The sequence below is a fragment of the Ammodytes marinus genome (assembly GCF_949987685.1).
Source record: "Ammodytes marinus genome assembly, chromosome: 13".
NCBI classification, from domain to species: domain Eukaryota; kingdom Metazoa; phylum Chordata; class Actinopteri; order Uranoscopiformes; family Ammodytidae; genus Ammodytes; species Ammodytes marinus.
The window spans coordinates 8,511,393-8,527,778 of NC_137217.1; the positions used below are offsets into that span (position 1 = coordinate 8,511,393).

A 16,386-nucleotide genomic window follows, 5' to 3' on the forward strand; every position below is an offset into this window, starting at 1 on the left:
ATGCGTAATTGGTGCAAAGGAACTATTTGTCTTCCGCACATTAATGTAATGACGCTATTTGTTTGTGTGTGTGTATGGGACACACGGGGAAAAGTGGGGACATGCATATATCTGTTGGTTGGTTGATTATTTGGTTTGTTGGTTAGGTTAATGTTAGAATTTAGTTTGTTTGGGATCCTCAGCCAGTTGTCACGCACCTCGTCGTCCTCCAAGCGTCGCTGTGTGTCAATGATGAACTTGATGTACTGACTATTTAGTGTCATCAGTTCACTGTACCTGGTCCTCAGTGTTACATACTGATACAGGGAGAGAGAAAAAACAAATTTCACTTAGCAATGGGAAATTGTCAGTTTCATTTATATGTATTTCACATTGTTCTTTAAGTCAGCCTTTTATCGGAGGTTTTCCTGGAAACGGTCCGTTCTAAGAAACAAACCTCCTGAATGATGTCGTCAGAAGCAGAATCCAGTTTGGATTTTTTCATGGGTGAAGTCTGAGGCTCCACATGAGCTTTATAGGCGACCAATTGGAGTTCATAGTCCTATTCGGAAAAAAAAGACATTCTCCATACATCAGCTATGTCATAAATACTGCACTTCCAAGAAATGCTCCAATTCAAAATATTAACAATAGTCACTGTAAACTTGTTATTAATGCTCACCTTGATGGTATCAATGTATGCCTTAGCATATTGTTGACAGTCTTCAACCTTGTCTTTGTTCTGCTCAATCTCCAACAGAAGTTTCTATGGTGGAAAGGGGTTTGAAAAAGAGGTGACCTCACAAGTTTCATGTTAAAAGAGTGCGTTCAATATAAAGCATTACACTTTCTATACCTTCTCCTGGTCCAGTTGCTCTTTCAGAGTTTTGATGTCATCGATGACCACAGACTGGATTTTGTCCTGCCTCTGCTTGGCGTCTGCGATCCAACTGATCAGCAGATCGTAGTTCTCACGGTAGTAGCCCAGCTGGCGGCCGAGCTGCTCCAGCTCTCTCTGGCGAAGGTCCATCTGTTGGAACACGGCCTTCCAGCGATCCTGGAGGCTAGAGTGGAGCTGGAGGTAGTGGTCCAGCTCTGTGTCACGCTCGCTGTGCACGTGGGACATCTTGTCACTCACTTTAGAGGCCTTCTTCAGCTCTTCTTCCAGAGAATCAAACACAGGCTGTTCCCCCTCAGCCTCAGCTCGCATTTTCTGCACATTTCACACAGAGAAAGGGAAGGCCGGTCAGGAGTGAGCAAACAATGTCAATGTCATCATTGCATGTAGGTTGAGCTTATGAAACTACAACCGAGTTTTAGTTAGCTGAGAGAATGATTTTTTTTTTATTTTGTAGTCAAATATACTGTCCCTTGAGAAAGTTCTCCTCTGGAAAATGTCCCTTGCTGTACCAGACACGTAGTAAAATAAGCTGTTTACCTTAAGCTTTGCTCTGTTAGCCTCAACTGCTTTGACGTCACTAGGCACAGTGTTGACCTCGCACAGATAGTCCTCATACTGCTTGAGAACTCCCTCAGCACCCTTTGAGTTACGGATGACCATTTCTACAGTCTTCAGTCTGGGGCAAAATACATTAAGTAAGGATTAGGCAAAGTGGCATTATGAAAAAAGTTGCATTTTCTATTATTTCTCAAGAGAAGGTGGCTGGGGACTCACTTGTCCAGATAGACAGTGGAGAGGATGTTGGCATGATCAAACTTCTGCACAGTAATTTCAAGCTCTGAGCGCAGGACAGGAGCTGAGGCAGACTGCTGGGGAGATGCCAGAACCTCTTTTGTCTTCACAGAGACCTTGTCAAGGTCCTTCTTGAGGGACTCAAGCTGCACCTGGACTCCCTGCACAACACAAGAAGACAACAAGAGTCAACAACATGTAAAGACGCTAAATCTGACTGAGGTTTAAAAAAAAAATTAATTAAAAAAGAAATCTCAGATAAAATATGCTATAAGGCACCTTTAAAAATGTAAATTAACCTGTACTGCATGTCTCTGTGCAAATGCATTTATCTGCTGTATATTCAAACCAACACAGCTCTCACTTACATTTTACATTACACCCAGTGGATTACGAAAGGGAGCAGAGACAGCATGACATTTTAATTTGTTTTACTTCTTTCCACCAATTTAACTCGATCCTGCCAATGGCTTAGTTTATCTTAGTCTCCGTCACACCGCATGGATTCAGAAATAATATTGAGACTATACCAATATTGAGGCTGTTAGTATCAGTCGCCTAAAGGTCTGCTTTTATCTCATTAGTATATTGATGTAGTGTAATCAATACGGTAGTGTATTGTTTATATTGATGGTGGCACTGCGGATTCAACACATGACAGACATCATTTGAGTGCAGTACCTTCTGCTCCGTTGTCTTCTGAACACATTCTTTCAGAGGTTCCTTGTCCATAGGTTTGCGTATGCGAGCCACGGTCCCGTCTTCACATTTCTCGATACGCAGACGCAGGTCCTTGATCTCAGAGATGTAGTTCTTACACAGGGACTCATCCTGTTGACCTGTGTGGCAACATTTGACAGATTAGCATGGCAGTATCAAATAAAACTGTTTGTGTTAGTCAAAAGGTGAGTATCACACAGCTTAGGTGAGAGTGTCGTGTACATGGCAGAGTATGGCATGCCATGTTTAAGATGTGTATTGTTGCTGGTGTGTTACTACAACAGGATGTGTCCACATGTTTCTAAGCATTTTACAATCTCCCAAACCACTTTTCTTGCAATGTCTACCATATATTTGCAGTTGTATTTATAGTGTGACACATGCAGTGCTTCGTGACTCATTGACATACACAGATCCATACGCACTACAGTCACTATACAGTGCATAGAAAGTATAGTTGATACGTTTATGGCTGCATGACAAAAAAAACAATCAGGTAGTGTACAGCTTAATTTACAAATGGTTTCTACTTAGTGTGCAAACACTGGGGAACAACACACCATGCAGTCACTCTACTATTATAATTGTGCTGGTTATTTTGGAGCATCTCATTCAAGGCTTAAAAAGCTTGTACACACACTAGCTTGGTGAGCTGCAGCTTTGACTGGCTTAGCATGACTCACCTTTGAGCCTAACCATTTGTCCTGAAAGGTGAATGACAATCATATACTGAAAAGGTTGCTTTACACTTATTCTTGATTCCTTTTATATACAGTATATATATCGATGAATGACCGAGAGTTCATTTGTCATTTAGGAAAATAACTAACACATTACCTTTCTCCATGGAGCTAATCAGGATGTTGAAATGCTTGGTTGACTTGGTGTAGTCCTCCTCCACCTGCAAACGGTCATCTGGGCCAAACAGCTGAGACTCCTGGCTTTCACGCATGTAGTCCTGGTAGTGAAGCTCCAGGTTCCTCATGATCAGCCTATATTCCTCTGGTTTCATGGTCTTTAACTGTACAGGATGGGGGAGATGGATGCAGGATTAGGAGGCAGGACTTGCTTTTGTTATTTGATTAAATTAAATAGTTCTAGCTTGGAGTCTGATTGGTTTCATTGACTGAAATATAAACAATCATCAAAGCACAAGCAAACCAGTTGACCTGTTAATGTTTGCAAGGCTAGTGGAGAGTCTTTCCATTGCTTGAATATTATCCTGCCCTAACTACATTTCATTCAGAAACCTAAACACAATAAAACCCGTCTATCAGGTATTGTTCTTTCATCTTGTGTGTGCAGGCCGCTTCATGATGAAAACTTCCCTTTCACCTATCCCATAATATAGCCCCAACTTTTCATGTTTGCATCAAAGTGGTAATACTCACCATGGTGATGTTCCAGGAGCGTATCTGTGTGAAGTCTTTCATCAGGTACTGCCATGACAGCAAGCTCCTCATGTTTATATGGAGTATCTGCCACATAGTCACTATCTGCTGATGACTTCCATCCAGGCTAGATTACGAGAGGATACATACACATAGTGAAATCGTTAATTAACAAAAATGACTTCCGACTTGCCATTAAAACAGTGTTTTTTAACCCATTGTGTGTTTGGTGTAATGTGTAAGAGATGAGATTTGCTGAGAGAAAATAGTGTCGGAAACTTACTGTATCTATCAATCGGTTTCAAGTTAAACACTTTTTTTATTTACGAAACTGCAGGTTTATGAAAAATGGTGGATAGATGTACCACTGGAAATAGCAACTGTAAACTATTTGTCACATAGATCAAGGTTACTGTTGGCATCACAATGGTGTTTCTATACACAAAGGTGACCCACGGTGTTTAGTGTTACTGTCTTCTCACCTGGCCACGCTGTCCACGGCCTCCTTGTTGACTGGAGGCACCATGAAGCAAACAGAGGGCACCACCGCCTCGGCTCCGGAGTTGTTCAGGACCTGCCATTCGTATGGGTGAGAGTTGTTGAGGAGCGCACACTCATCTCCTTTGTGGACAGTGATCTAAAAAAAAAAAAGAACAGATATTTAGGGAGGCATTTTAAGATTCTGCAACAGGTAAGACCACTACGGCCTGTAAATGACTACACATTACTATGGGCTGGAAAGCAGGTGTTCTAACCTCCTGCTGCTTAAAGTCACAGACGGCCTGGATAGGCAGTTTGACTTTGTTGGAGGTGGTGGGGTTGCGTGGTTTCAGCTGGATGATGGTCTTGGCTCTCTTGTTCAGACCGGTCACAAGTGTCTTGTATTCATTGAGCTGTTCTTTCTCCTCCTGGTGAAAGAATAAACAAGATTAGAATTAAATAATTCAGTGATCCAATGGTTTATTTTAAATTGAAGTAGTGGACAGTATAAGAGGAAAAAACGTAGAAGCACATCAGTATATCATACTGTGGAACATTTTATGTAATGTAGTGTAATATATAAATCATAAATGTAGTTTTACATGTACTAAAATATATTAAATGAATCAGCCAAACAGATGGATCATTAAGCAGTGATCATGCTCATCATTTTCACTTAGATATTTCAATAGTAAGCCGACATCACTCACCACAGCATCCTGCAGCAGATCCTCAATGCGTGTGGCTGTGGTGGTGCGATCGCAGCTGTATTTCTTTTTCATGTTCTCCTGCATTTTCCTCATCTTGTCCTGAGCCTCTTTCACATCGGCAAAGAACTGCAAAGAAAGGACAGCACCGGGGGGTTGGACAGAGCATTTGACTTACATGGATGCTTATGGTAGGGTCATTGGAATTCCACAGATTCATTTCCAATCATTGATATCACTGTTCCATACCTGGTAGTAGGCTGTGTTTTCCTTTAGATGAGCCTCGGTGCAGCAGCACAGCTGTAGGATCCAGCTCCACTGGGTCTGCAGGGCGGCAGTGAAGTCCTGGTAGAGACAAAGGAGACATGATGGCAGGGCGTTAGTGGAGGCCTCACTCACTAGCTTTATATTGTGTGTGGCATAACGCTGGTTTTACTAGTGTAATTACCTCAACGGTTTTCTTGCCAGGATGTCCATCCTTGATAAGTTTGTCTCCCATGACCTGGATATCGCTGACCTTCTTCTCCCTCAGCTCCAGCTCTCGCATGAGACCCTGAACAAGAGTTAAGAAACGGTTAATAGGAATCTTTGGCAGAAGATTGCGTGCGTTAATTAAATTAAGTTGTCTTAACATCTCTTGCAAAATCTAAATGGATTGAATCCTTTACTAAGGCCTTGCTCTAGTTCTCAAACACACCGAGTAGTTGTCTTTCTTGGCTGTCATGTTGGTGTTCCTGTCACTCCAGTCAAAGTTGACCTCCTCCTCTTCCTTATCATTCAACCACATCATTTCCTTGGTGGCAGCGTTGATGAAGGCGTGCAGTGAATCCAGGTTCCTCAGGCGGAACTTGGAAGAGTTCTGAAAGGAAGAGATGCATACAAGAATCAGCACTCAAATATCTACGACCACAACTTAAAGCCTTTACATTCATAGCCTAGAGCCAAAAACAGCCGACGGTAAAACAAATAATAATTGAAATATGAAGCACATACCAGTAGTTTGCCATACTGAAGGTCCAGTTTACCCAGGTATTCTCTGTAGGTGCCCTTGCTGGCAGGAGACAACTGGTTCTGAAGAATAAGAAAAATGCAACAGAGGTTACTTTTAACAATCAACAACACAACATCAGACAATATGTAACCTTTCGGGGGGGGGGGGGGGGGGGTTCTGATAAGGTATGCTACCTCGTCCGCCTTGGCCCGTTCAATCTTGGATCGGAAGTCCTGCACGGTTTGGTGCAGGCCTCTGTGGCTGCCCAGCTGGGACTCCAGAGTGTGCAGGTCAGAGCCCCACTCAGCCTTATCAAGGCGGAGCTGGTTCTCCTCCACCCAGGCCAGGAGGTCTTTGACGTATTTAAGGGTCACATCAGTCTCTGGAGTAGGCTTCAGCTGAAGGTTGTAATCACTGCGCACGTTCACCAGACGCTCATGAATGAGGAACACCCTGAAAAGATTAGAAACACAGCTATATGTTAGTATATTCTATACTCTAAACAACTGTTTTATTATTAAGATATACGTATGTCCTTGAACAGTTTTACTTACAGGGTGTTTTAAGTTAAAAGTGCACTTGAATGCAGTGAATGTAGCACTCACCTGCGGTATATCTGTTCAGCCTGAGGGTGGCGCCCATCCTTGAGTATCTGCACATCATTGAAGAGCATGCGAATCTTCTCGTCAGCGAAGTCCAGCTCTCTTTTTATTTCAGCTGAGTGCTGAGCTGGTTTCCCTGCATTCAGCAGACGAATGTCCTGGATGGTTGAAAAGGTCATACAACATTTCAGTTCACAACTTATTTTCTAATCCCACCAACACCCAACTCAGAAATAAGAAAACAAAGGCTTTTGACATAAACATCAGCCTTTCTCTGCCTGAAGGGTACTTTTCTGTATCTTTGCACTACATATGTAATAAATTAAAGGGTGTAAACACATTAGTCTGTTCTTTGGACTGAATATACAACTGCTCCCTATGCTGATGCCAACAGCAATATCCTGCTCCAGACTGCTGCTTCTGTGCTTGAAATCTTAAAGATCAATTTAGTATTTAAAAAAAGGGTTTGAGGGGTGCCCTTAGCTCAGTTGGTAGGGCGTCCCCCCCCATGGGCCTCGGCCAGCAGCGTCCCGGGTTCGATTCCAGCCCGCGGTCATTCTCTGCATGTCACTCCCCTCTCTGCCCCATTTCAACTATGTCTCTACACTATCAATAAAGCATAGAAATGCCAAGAAAAAAGGGTTTGCGGGAAAAGCTTTGTGTCTTTGGTCATAATGAAATCAACAACAGTCACATTTTACCATCTTAAAATTGTATTTAGATTCTATATGGCGCTATATCTTTATAGTATTTCCAATGTTAGACCTGAATAGGAGGACTCACCGTCTGCATCAGGTTCTCCAGGTGTGTGACTTTCTCTGTAGACATCTTCGACTCCTGCTGGATCTTAGTGAAAATCCTCTGAAGTCTCTCGAGCCTAGATGAGATTAGCAAACAAAGATAAGTAAAACAAAATAAAAATGCGAAAATCCCTGTCCCACGACTTCAAAAGTATCAAATCAAATCCCCTCTTGACATTTATCTGAAAAGAACCTAGTGCGTTTTATACCCACATTGCATTTTGAGCACAAGAAGCTAAAGCTTGCGACTTACGGCCATCTGCGTTGCAGCAAAAACTCCAATTTATAAGGATCACTCACAAATGCCATTCCTCAACACTTGTTTAAAAATTACAGTTCCAGACACGATAACAACGGGTCTTCCCAGACTCCCATTATGTCCCAGGAAAAATAGTCTGCCCCGTAGCAGCGCAGAGTGAGACCCAAACTGCTCAGTTTTCTGACAATGACATCCAGTCTGCTCATTCAGTCATTCCACATCTCATAATGGTAAACAAGGCCGTCAGACTGCAAGATTACCGAACTATCTCGTGACACAAAATCATCCCATTTTCCAGGCATGACTAAACACTAAAGACTCCAAAAAAATGAGAAAAGGCACAATGTCTCACCCTATTTCATCCTACCTCATTTTGTGTCATTTTAAGAGGAACACATCTGTCCCATTTTGATATGGGCAAACCTACAACTTGAAAAACTATTATTTTTTTTACAAAAATGTTATAGCCACTTTCAACCAGAGCATGAAAACGATGCAATTAACAACCTGCTTATAATGCTCTATAAATGTAAAATAATCATAATGACAAATAATAATGAGTATTAGTTTGTGCTCCTAGGCTAGCGTGTGTTTGTCCTGCATTCATTTGAATAATGTAACTGTCCTAACCTCTCAAACTCTATCCTGAGCAGCCGCTCTCTTTCAAGGATGGCCACATGAAGACGGCCCCATTCTTTCTCCACATCAATGGGATGGTAGCCTGGAGGGACCTTCACCTGACCAGCTTGCACAGCACCCTGTTGGCAGACGGAGGTGGAAAGGGTTAGGCCATCACTCAATACAACAGAAGACAATAACATTAAAAAATTAAAAACAGTAGGAAATAAGTGTTTGCTTGCATCGAAAGACTGATAGACTTGGGAGGTCCGGATCTTGTCAGCCTCTTTCGCTGGCAGCTCTGTCTCTTTGAACCTCATGAACTGTCGCCAAAGAATCTATAGACAACACACAGAAAGAACATTTGTGTTTTCTTTATTTTATCCATTATTCCATTAGCTAATGGATACATACATTTGTATTGTTGCAAAAACAAAACAGTTGTGACTTTGATCATAGGTGATGATTGAACACACATGGACAATTGTACGCAGTATTTTTGTTTCAAGACATTTGAAAACCAAATGACTGAATACATTGTTAAACCTTATTTTTAATTGCGTGAGACTCTGTATTCAACATTTCAGGGAAACGTAATTTAATAGGATCAGTTAAATGAATTCAAACCCCTAATTTCCTAAATAAGATAAGTGCATAAGTTAAGCACATCACGCTACTGTTCCAACAGTCTGCATACAATGAGTTGCTAAGCTCTATAGTTTCACACGTTCATCTGGTGTAAATCAATGAATTCCATTGTCATTATACTACTGTTGAAAAATGTATATTCACCCTCTGACCAGTCTTAACCGATTTAAAGAAACACATCCACTCTGTTTGTTGATGATGTGCCACTGATAATTTGACTTCAAAGATATCTGAGGAAAATACTAAAGTCACGCTGCACTTTTGTCCTGCAGCACTGACAGGGAGTGGCACGGCGGCGATTCATCTGAGGATTTGGTTTAACATTTTCAATCAGTCCTTTGGATGTTTTTTATTCTCCTCAACACTGCCCCACCTACAGTGCAACAATACAGTTGCTTGTATTACATTATGTAAGCATGTTCTTTGATCATCCAATGGATGGCCGCCAAATAATAATTTTTAACAATGTTATTATAAAGACATCCACCTGTTCTATTTGGCCTTTTTAAACTAACATAATTATACTTTTTTTTGGTAGAGAGCATTACAGGAAAGTCTTTATTTTTATATATTGGTTTTCTGTGTTGCTATACTACAAACAAACAGATAACAAGGACACATCTCTAGCTTAGACACATAGTGTCAGCATAATCATCTCACCTCTATCTCCTCATAACTGCCAGGGAACTTCCTCTCCTCGAAGATCACGACATGGTGGCGGATCCACTGGAGAATAATAGTCACAAGCTCGTAGTACTCCTGCCAGCGCAGCTCCAGCTCCTACAGCCAACACAGCAGAAAAGATAGTTAGGATTGCTCAGTCACTCACACGCCCCAAACTAAACTCAATTAAGTACAGACATTCCAGGTCTTGTGTGAGTTGCACAGGGAGTCAGAGTGTGGGGTAAGGGTTGATGGAGGGGGCAGTGGTGGGAGGGGGAGAAGGAAAGTAATGGTTTGAGACACACAAGACACATACAGTATTTGTTTATCTGCTTACATATCCAATTTGTGGAGTTTTTAAGGTTGTTTATTTAAAAAAAAAATCAGGATATTAACTGCCCCAGCGTGGCATTAGTACGTTTAATCAGCGAGTTTGTGTAAACTAATATAGAGTTTGATTAATGTGAACAAATGATGGGTGAAAATAGCTATGAGACCATCCCTCTGTCTTTCGCTGTGTTCACACCACAAGTTGCTCATTTCTGGCGATACTTGGTTTCACAAGACCTTTAATTATTGTTTGGAGGCATTCGGAAAACACTTCTACAAAAAAAGCTCATTTACAGCAAAAAACAGTCATAGGCCTGTTAGGGTTTGATTTTAATTTGATCAAAAATGAATTCAGATCAAATTAGAGAGAACATTTGTGTATTTGTGCACATTTATTTATAGCATTGCTAAAATAGTTTAAAGTTATGCATCATCCGAAAGGTATGTTCGACAGCACAAATTAGGCAGATTGGAATCAGACCATGGTGTTACAAATAAAGGAGAAAGCTCAACTGTCACTACTTTGATCTATCGTATTGCCATTTGTTTTTAACTTATCATATTATTATCGTTTTATTTAATGATTTTGTTATTTTTACTATACAGTACATATCCATATATGTAAGGAATCATTATAATTATTATTTTACTACATGCTGGCTTTAATTAAAGCTTATCCTTATTGTTATTTTTTTTCTGTATGTGTTTTTTCTACAGCAATAGGAATTTAAGTGACAAAAAAAGAAAGATATTCTGCTCACGTTAGTCATGACAGTTTCAACCCGAGGCATGGCGTCGTACAGGGAGGACACGTAAGTGATGATGGATTTCTCATCAGGGTGCGGGACATCCACATCTGAAAGCATAAGGAAATAAATGTATCAGATGCCATTGAAAAACTTGACTATTATCAGTCTTAATGAAAAGGACGGTGTTTCAAATGTAGTGGATTTTGCGCCTGTCTTACCCTCAGCGTCCAGTAGGCGTGTCACTCCCAGATCTCTCTCTGCCACACCGAAGGCTTGTTCCAGGTTCTCCTGGTTGGTCTGTCTGTACACTTTTCCCATGTCGATAAGCCTGGGACTGGGGGAATACAAACATTTAAATTGTGTTAGTTAATTAAGCCAAAAGTGTCCAGGTTAGAGGTGTTCATCTTCAATGTAAGGACATAACTTTTGACTTTTCCATAAAATGTCCCCATTTCAACCCTGACATTATAAATATGATAGCGACGTATGAGTGGGAACTTGGCTCTTTGACAGGGCAATTGTAAAGCTACAAGTGTAGTGACGTGTGTTTTTATCCTCAAATCAAAATCATAACTTGAGGAATGAGATGGACTGGAGGGCTGAATGTCATTGACATCACTTGATATACATTAATTAATAATGCAGCCTGCATGTGCACATCTGCTCACATTAATGGTACATAAAACATGACAGCACCAGTGGCTGTGCTTCTTCAGACCTTTGCCAATGGCTATATGCTGAAACTCCACCTCTTGACTCTCTGTACTAGCACCTGCCTTTCTTGTCCCCTGGGTGTTTGAATCTCGCTGGCAGATGTCAGAGCATCTATAGGTGGAATGTAATCTATAAAGCAGTGAACATAAGTAATGCTGACTCATTTTAAATTGACACCTGCCCACAAACTGAAGACTAGAAACGACAACAAATCACCATCTATCTTTGTGTATCTATGTATATCTATGCATACACAATGTACTAGTACAACATATTTAATCATAAGATCATAAACTAACGAGCAGTTTTAACGCATTACCCAATCCAGAAATTAAACTGTGCAATGGGCAACTCTGCAGTACTGAGTCTGATATTTAGCAAGCACACATAGTTTTAGTTTGTGCACAAAGGCAAAAAAACGGAACAGATTCATACTCTCTCATGCGTGGAGTGGAACGGCCCACATTGTGTACGTAAACAGGAGACGACTGCATGTGGCGGACTTCACGAACAGAGTACTGCTTCGTAGGCGGGGAAGAGGAGCTTCTCATGCTCCGTCCCTCTCTCCCGTGAAAGCTGCGGGACTTCCATCCGTGGCCAAGCTCCTCGGTGCTGGAGCGGGCCCCTGAGCTATAGGAACCCCGCCCTGAGTCCACGGAGGATCCCTCTGAGGGGATATCCTCACACACCATGACCACCCGGTCCTTCTCATTGCTGACAGATCCTGACCGACGACTTGTGAAGCTCAGAAATCGTTTCCTCGGCTTCTTTTTTACACTGAGCATCTCAAAACCTGACAGAAGCGCCTCCTCCACGGCTTCATTCACTCATGCAAACAAATCTCTTTATCACGGCTGGAGGGTTGCGTGTAAATCCATCCTATGCAAACTCTCAGGTGTCCATCAGTATTTGCAGATCCTTCTGAATCCCTCTCCACGGTTGCTCAAATGAAAACAAAGCCTCCTGGTGGCACAGCCAAGTCACTGCTACACTGTCAAGCTTTTCCACACAAAACTTAAATCCATCTGTTGCTCTTTAAATTAAATGTGTACACTCTGGACATGCTGTGCTCTGGATGAACGCAATCCGCAATGGGATGCCCTGAATTATGCCTAGGCAAGAAGTAACACCACACTTTTCATGTGGCAGCCTCACATAGTGCTGTAGTAACGCCCATACACCACACCCCTGACCTTTATAAACGGCAACACTAAATCAGGTATTAAAAAAAGAGAAAAATGAAGGTAGACGCTCAAGTTTAAGGAAACTTGTCCCTGCAGGTATATCTTTCTTTGAATATGTAATGCTGTCTTGTTCTGCAAAGAACTCTCTCCGCTGTTACCTCTCTGGACGCATGAAATTCATCCCTTTGTGAAAATATCTAAAAGGAAACCGACCAGTGACAAAATTGTTTTGACAAATCTTCCTGAGAAACAAATGGGCATTCATTTCCCAGGAAGCTACCACACAAAGCAACCCTTAAGCACTAATTCCACCATAAAGACTCACAACAGCTTTAGGAGAATTAGCATATTTAGGGTAGAAACAGCAATTACTTCAGATCTTTACTTTTTATGACTAGGTTGTATAAGCTACTCATATCTAAATAGAGGGATCGTCATCTTAAAGATGGTACACTTTTCATGGCCAACACCTGCCAGTGGTATTACTAGCCTAAAGGCCTGAAATGTTCATGGAGAAGCTTTGATATATATCTTAATACATCAGCATCTAACCAGTAATGGCAGGTGCAGTAACTTGGAATTAGGTCAATAGAACAGTTATTATTGGTAAAGTAAAGCAGAACTATCTTATTTTAAACCTGAACCAAGTTCAAGAGTGTATCAATCCGAGCACTGCAAATGCCACTATATGGAGCACTCTATCAATTTCATATTACACTGCTAATTGCCTTTGCTTTCAAATAAATCAAATCATAATACCATAAATATACAAAATGGCGATCGAATCGTGTCTCTAATTATTTCAGGAATAGATACATCTTGTCATCTTGTCATATGGGGGCGGGACCTGATAAGCCTTTGGCTTCTTCCGTCTCCCTTCGGACAACACAAAGTATGATGTATGAATATTTGCAAGAGAAAATTGTGTATTGTGTGGAATTGTCCGAAAGAATAATAAATAAATAAATAAATACTGAGACCATGATCTAATTACAGAGCAGCTTTAAAGAGGCATTACGTAGTGCAATTAGACGTCACGGAGAGAAGAGAGCAAAGGTCCCACTGTCGCTCCAGTGCAGTCCATATTTAATCATATTGATGGATGGGGATGTGTCATCATGACAAGACCCAGCATCACTGGACTTATTGCAGAATTCAAAACTAAAACTGTTGATATTGGACATTGGATGGTAGATATTGAGTATGTATTACAGCACAATGTGTGTCTGTATGCACTATGCAGTATGACATAGTGTGGGGGCACTCTTAGAACTGTTTGATGTCCTGTTATAATTTTTTCAACAATCAATCAACAATGAATCCACCACTCACTAGTGTTTGTGTATGACAGCGTTGAAGAGTTTGCCGTCCCTCCAGCTGGTGGAGAAGTTATCACAGCGGAGGTTCTGGTAGCCGTCCGTCATCCTCTGGGACCAGAGCAGCAGCTTCTCCTTGGCCGACATGTCCTCCGACTGGCCTCCGATCTGAATATCTGAGATCTGAGACGGTATGTATATACAAAATAAAATGTGAGTAAGGCAGAAAAAAGTGCAGTATTTGTTAAGAGGCATTCACAGGAGATGTGGAGGAAATGAGTGAGTCCTTAGTGGAAACCAAAAGATGCAATCTTAAAGCACCGGACACCCATAATTATTTTTTTTAGGGAATGTTGATTTCACCGTGTCCCAGATTGATTAACACCTTCATGGTTACTTGATTTCATATCTTGATTCATTGAGCAACCCATTAGCACTTTATTTATTTGGATATCAGGAGATATTGCTTCTTAACTTTTAATTTGTTTCTTATAATGTGTGTTCCATTCGAATTTTAACTTTTATTCAAATGAGGAAAAATTCATCCCTTCCGCTCCAATAAAAAAAACATAGATTCAACATCTGGATGTTTTGATTATGTCGGCGCTAGAGTAGCTATTTTATGAAAATATTATTAATTCAGGATTATCACATTGGAGTGGGGTTCAACACCACATTACATCTTGCGAGAGGAATTTTGCTCTCCCTGATTTTAATCTCCATGACTCACCAGTAACCACCACCCAGCTACTCTCCACTCTATTCAATACAAGCACAAAGACCCTGTGAACGCTGCCTGCACAATGGCACCTTCACCAAATCACCTCACCAAATAACCCCTCCTCGTCACCACCAATGAATGTCTCCTATCAATTCCCATTCTGAGCTTCGGCTTCTTGCAACCCAAACCTCAATCATTTGATATTAAAAGGTGTGGCCGCGCCTACTGGGCTAATACCCAGGGATTTCTGCCTGACAGCTCTTGGCACACACAAGAAAAGCGGCAAAAGGCCTGGGTGCATGGGAGTGTAGCATGACATCAAGTTGTACACTTGGCCTGAGCTGACACACCCTACTCTTCAAGCAAGTGACTCATACTAACACACCCTGATGGTGTTTTTTCTTCCTTTAAACTGTCTCATAAATTAGCTACTGCAAACTTAATACTTGGTGTTTCTAGTACTATGGTAAGAAGTATCTGTTTTGATGTATTTATTTTTTGATTTTGGGAGGAAGAGTAGAATCCCATTTGATTGGTTCCCATGGGGAAACAGGAAACAGCAGCTGGATAGGTGCAGATCCCAGGGACAGATGTTTCCCAGAGCGATAATACAATAAAACACAACACTGACAGAGGAGGAGACCTGGAAGTGCAGGATGATGGTCCATATTAACCCCAGGGTCAGCTTGGGGTTCCCGTCTGAGATGTCATCGTTCCTGATGTTAACCAGCTTGACCTGAGAAAACAAAACATAGCGACAGTAATGTGTGTTACTTATATAAAACTAAAGGCAGAAGAAAGAGATAGTACAATAGAAAGGTTTTCAAAGTGTCAAAGTGTAATTTCATACCTGCCGGTGTTTGAGGAAGTCCAGTGCTATCTGTACATTCTGCAGTTTGTGGAAACGCATGCGGCCTTTCTCCCTGGGCTGAGGAGGAGAGGAAAAATATGATGAGGAATTTAGCTACATTATAGGCAAGAGACAATCCTTTCGGCGTACTAATGGTAAAGGAGAACAGAAAGCATTCATTTAAAATGGAGAAATCAATGGGAAGTTAAACTAGAAATCAGATGACAAAAACAATATTAAACAGAAAGGCTAATATTGGAGAATTTGGCGGATCTGAGATATTATTCAACAACGGATTCATTCTGGAACTTAGTATTGATTTATAGTCAGCCCAGAGCTTTATCCAAAATGTTAATGCTTTACTTGGCTCAGACCTTTGAATAGGGAAATAAAAAAGGAACGTACTTGGAATAACATTTTAAGAAACACTTGCAGCAGGAGATGTGCACTGGCTAGCCAGTAACCAAGCATTAGAGTACTCAAGTCCTCTGACAGCTCATGTTGCATAATCCTTAGTAAAACAATATTATGCCCAGGAGGTTATCCTGAACAAATAAATATATATTCCTAAACAACTACAGATTTTCCAAAAGCTCACACTGCAATGCAACACAGAATATTGCTGGTGACATTTGCAACAGCACCCACTGAGAGCTGAATATGTTTGTTTTCCCCTCAGCTTCATGCTATAAGCAAGCCTTTCAATGATGTCAAAGTAAAACAAGGCAAGATACATGCAAAAAATACCATGCATAACTAAACAGTTCGGAAAAGGACCGGATGAATAATAATAATAAAAAAGAAGGAATAGGATTTTTACTATAAGATTTTCCACCCACTCACCAACCGAGCGCTGCAGACCATGTGCCTCTCCCTCGGCTAGCCCCAGCAACAAGAGCAGTGCAAAGAGAAAAGGGTGTAAAGCCAGACGGCAAAGATCAGCACACACAGAGGAAGGTTAAAGGAAGAGA

General features: G+C 41.2%; 1 protein-coding gene across 5 annotated transcripts in view; it reads right to left on the minus strand.

The window, feature by feature from the left end:
• Positions 1–16,386, minus strand: part of plecb (plectin b) — a 67,480-nt gene that overhangs the window by 19,736 nt on the left and 31,358 nt on the right. For 3 of the 5 annotated variants that reach the window (XM_080040247.1, XM_080040251.1, XM_080040249.1), the window contains 27 exons: positions 15,416–15,493; positions 15,197–15,301; positions 13,861–14,027; positions 10,849–10,964; positions 10,643–10,737; positions 9,549–9,668; positions 8,483–8,578; positions 8,253–8,380; positions 7,347–7,440; positions 6,567–6,721; positions 6,156–6,414; positions 5,964–6,041; positions 5,668–5,829; positions 5,419–5,523; positions 5,220–5,315; positions 4,974–5,099; positions 4,539–4,691; positions 4,266–4,420; positions 3,784–3,910; positions 3,230–3,413; positions 2,354–2,511; positions 1,655–1,833; positions 1,418–1,556; positions 836–1,192; positions 662–745; positions 437–541; positions 198–296 (listed from right to left, as the gene is read on the minus strand). In XM_080040247.1, coding sequence (XP_079896373.1) covers positions 198–296; positions 437–541; positions 662–745; positions 836–1,192; positions 1,418–1,556; positions 1,655–1,833; positions 2,354–2,511; positions 3,230–3,413; positions 3,784–3,910; positions 4,266–4,420; positions 4,539–4,691; positions 4,974–5,099; positions 5,220–5,315; positions 5,419–5,523; positions 5,668–5,829; positions 5,964–6,041; positions 6,156–6,414; positions 6,567–6,721; positions 7,347–7,440; positions 8,253–8,380; positions 8,483–8,578; positions 9,549–9,668; positions 10,643–10,737; positions 10,849–10,964; positions 13,861–14,027; positions 15,197–15,301; positions 15,416–15,493 — 3,720 coding nt within the window. The remainder of the gene's footprint in view (positions 1–197; positions 297–436; positions 542–661; positions 746–835; positions 1,193–1,417; positions 1,557–1,654; positions 1,834–2,353; positions 2,512–3,229; positions 3,414–3,783; positions 3,911–4,265; positions 4,421–4,538; positions 4,692–4,973; positions 5,100–5,219; positions 5,316–5,418; positions 5,524–5,667; positions 5,830–5,963; positions 6,042–6,155; positions 6,415–6,566; positions 6,722–7,346; positions 7,441–8,252; positions 8,381–8,482; positions 8,579–9,548; positions 9,669–10,642; positions 10,738–10,848; positions 10,965–13,860; positions 14,028–15,196; positions 15,302–15,415; positions 15,494–16,386) is intronic. The other 2 variants (XM_080040248.1, XM_080040250.1) reach the window with 1 other exon arrangement.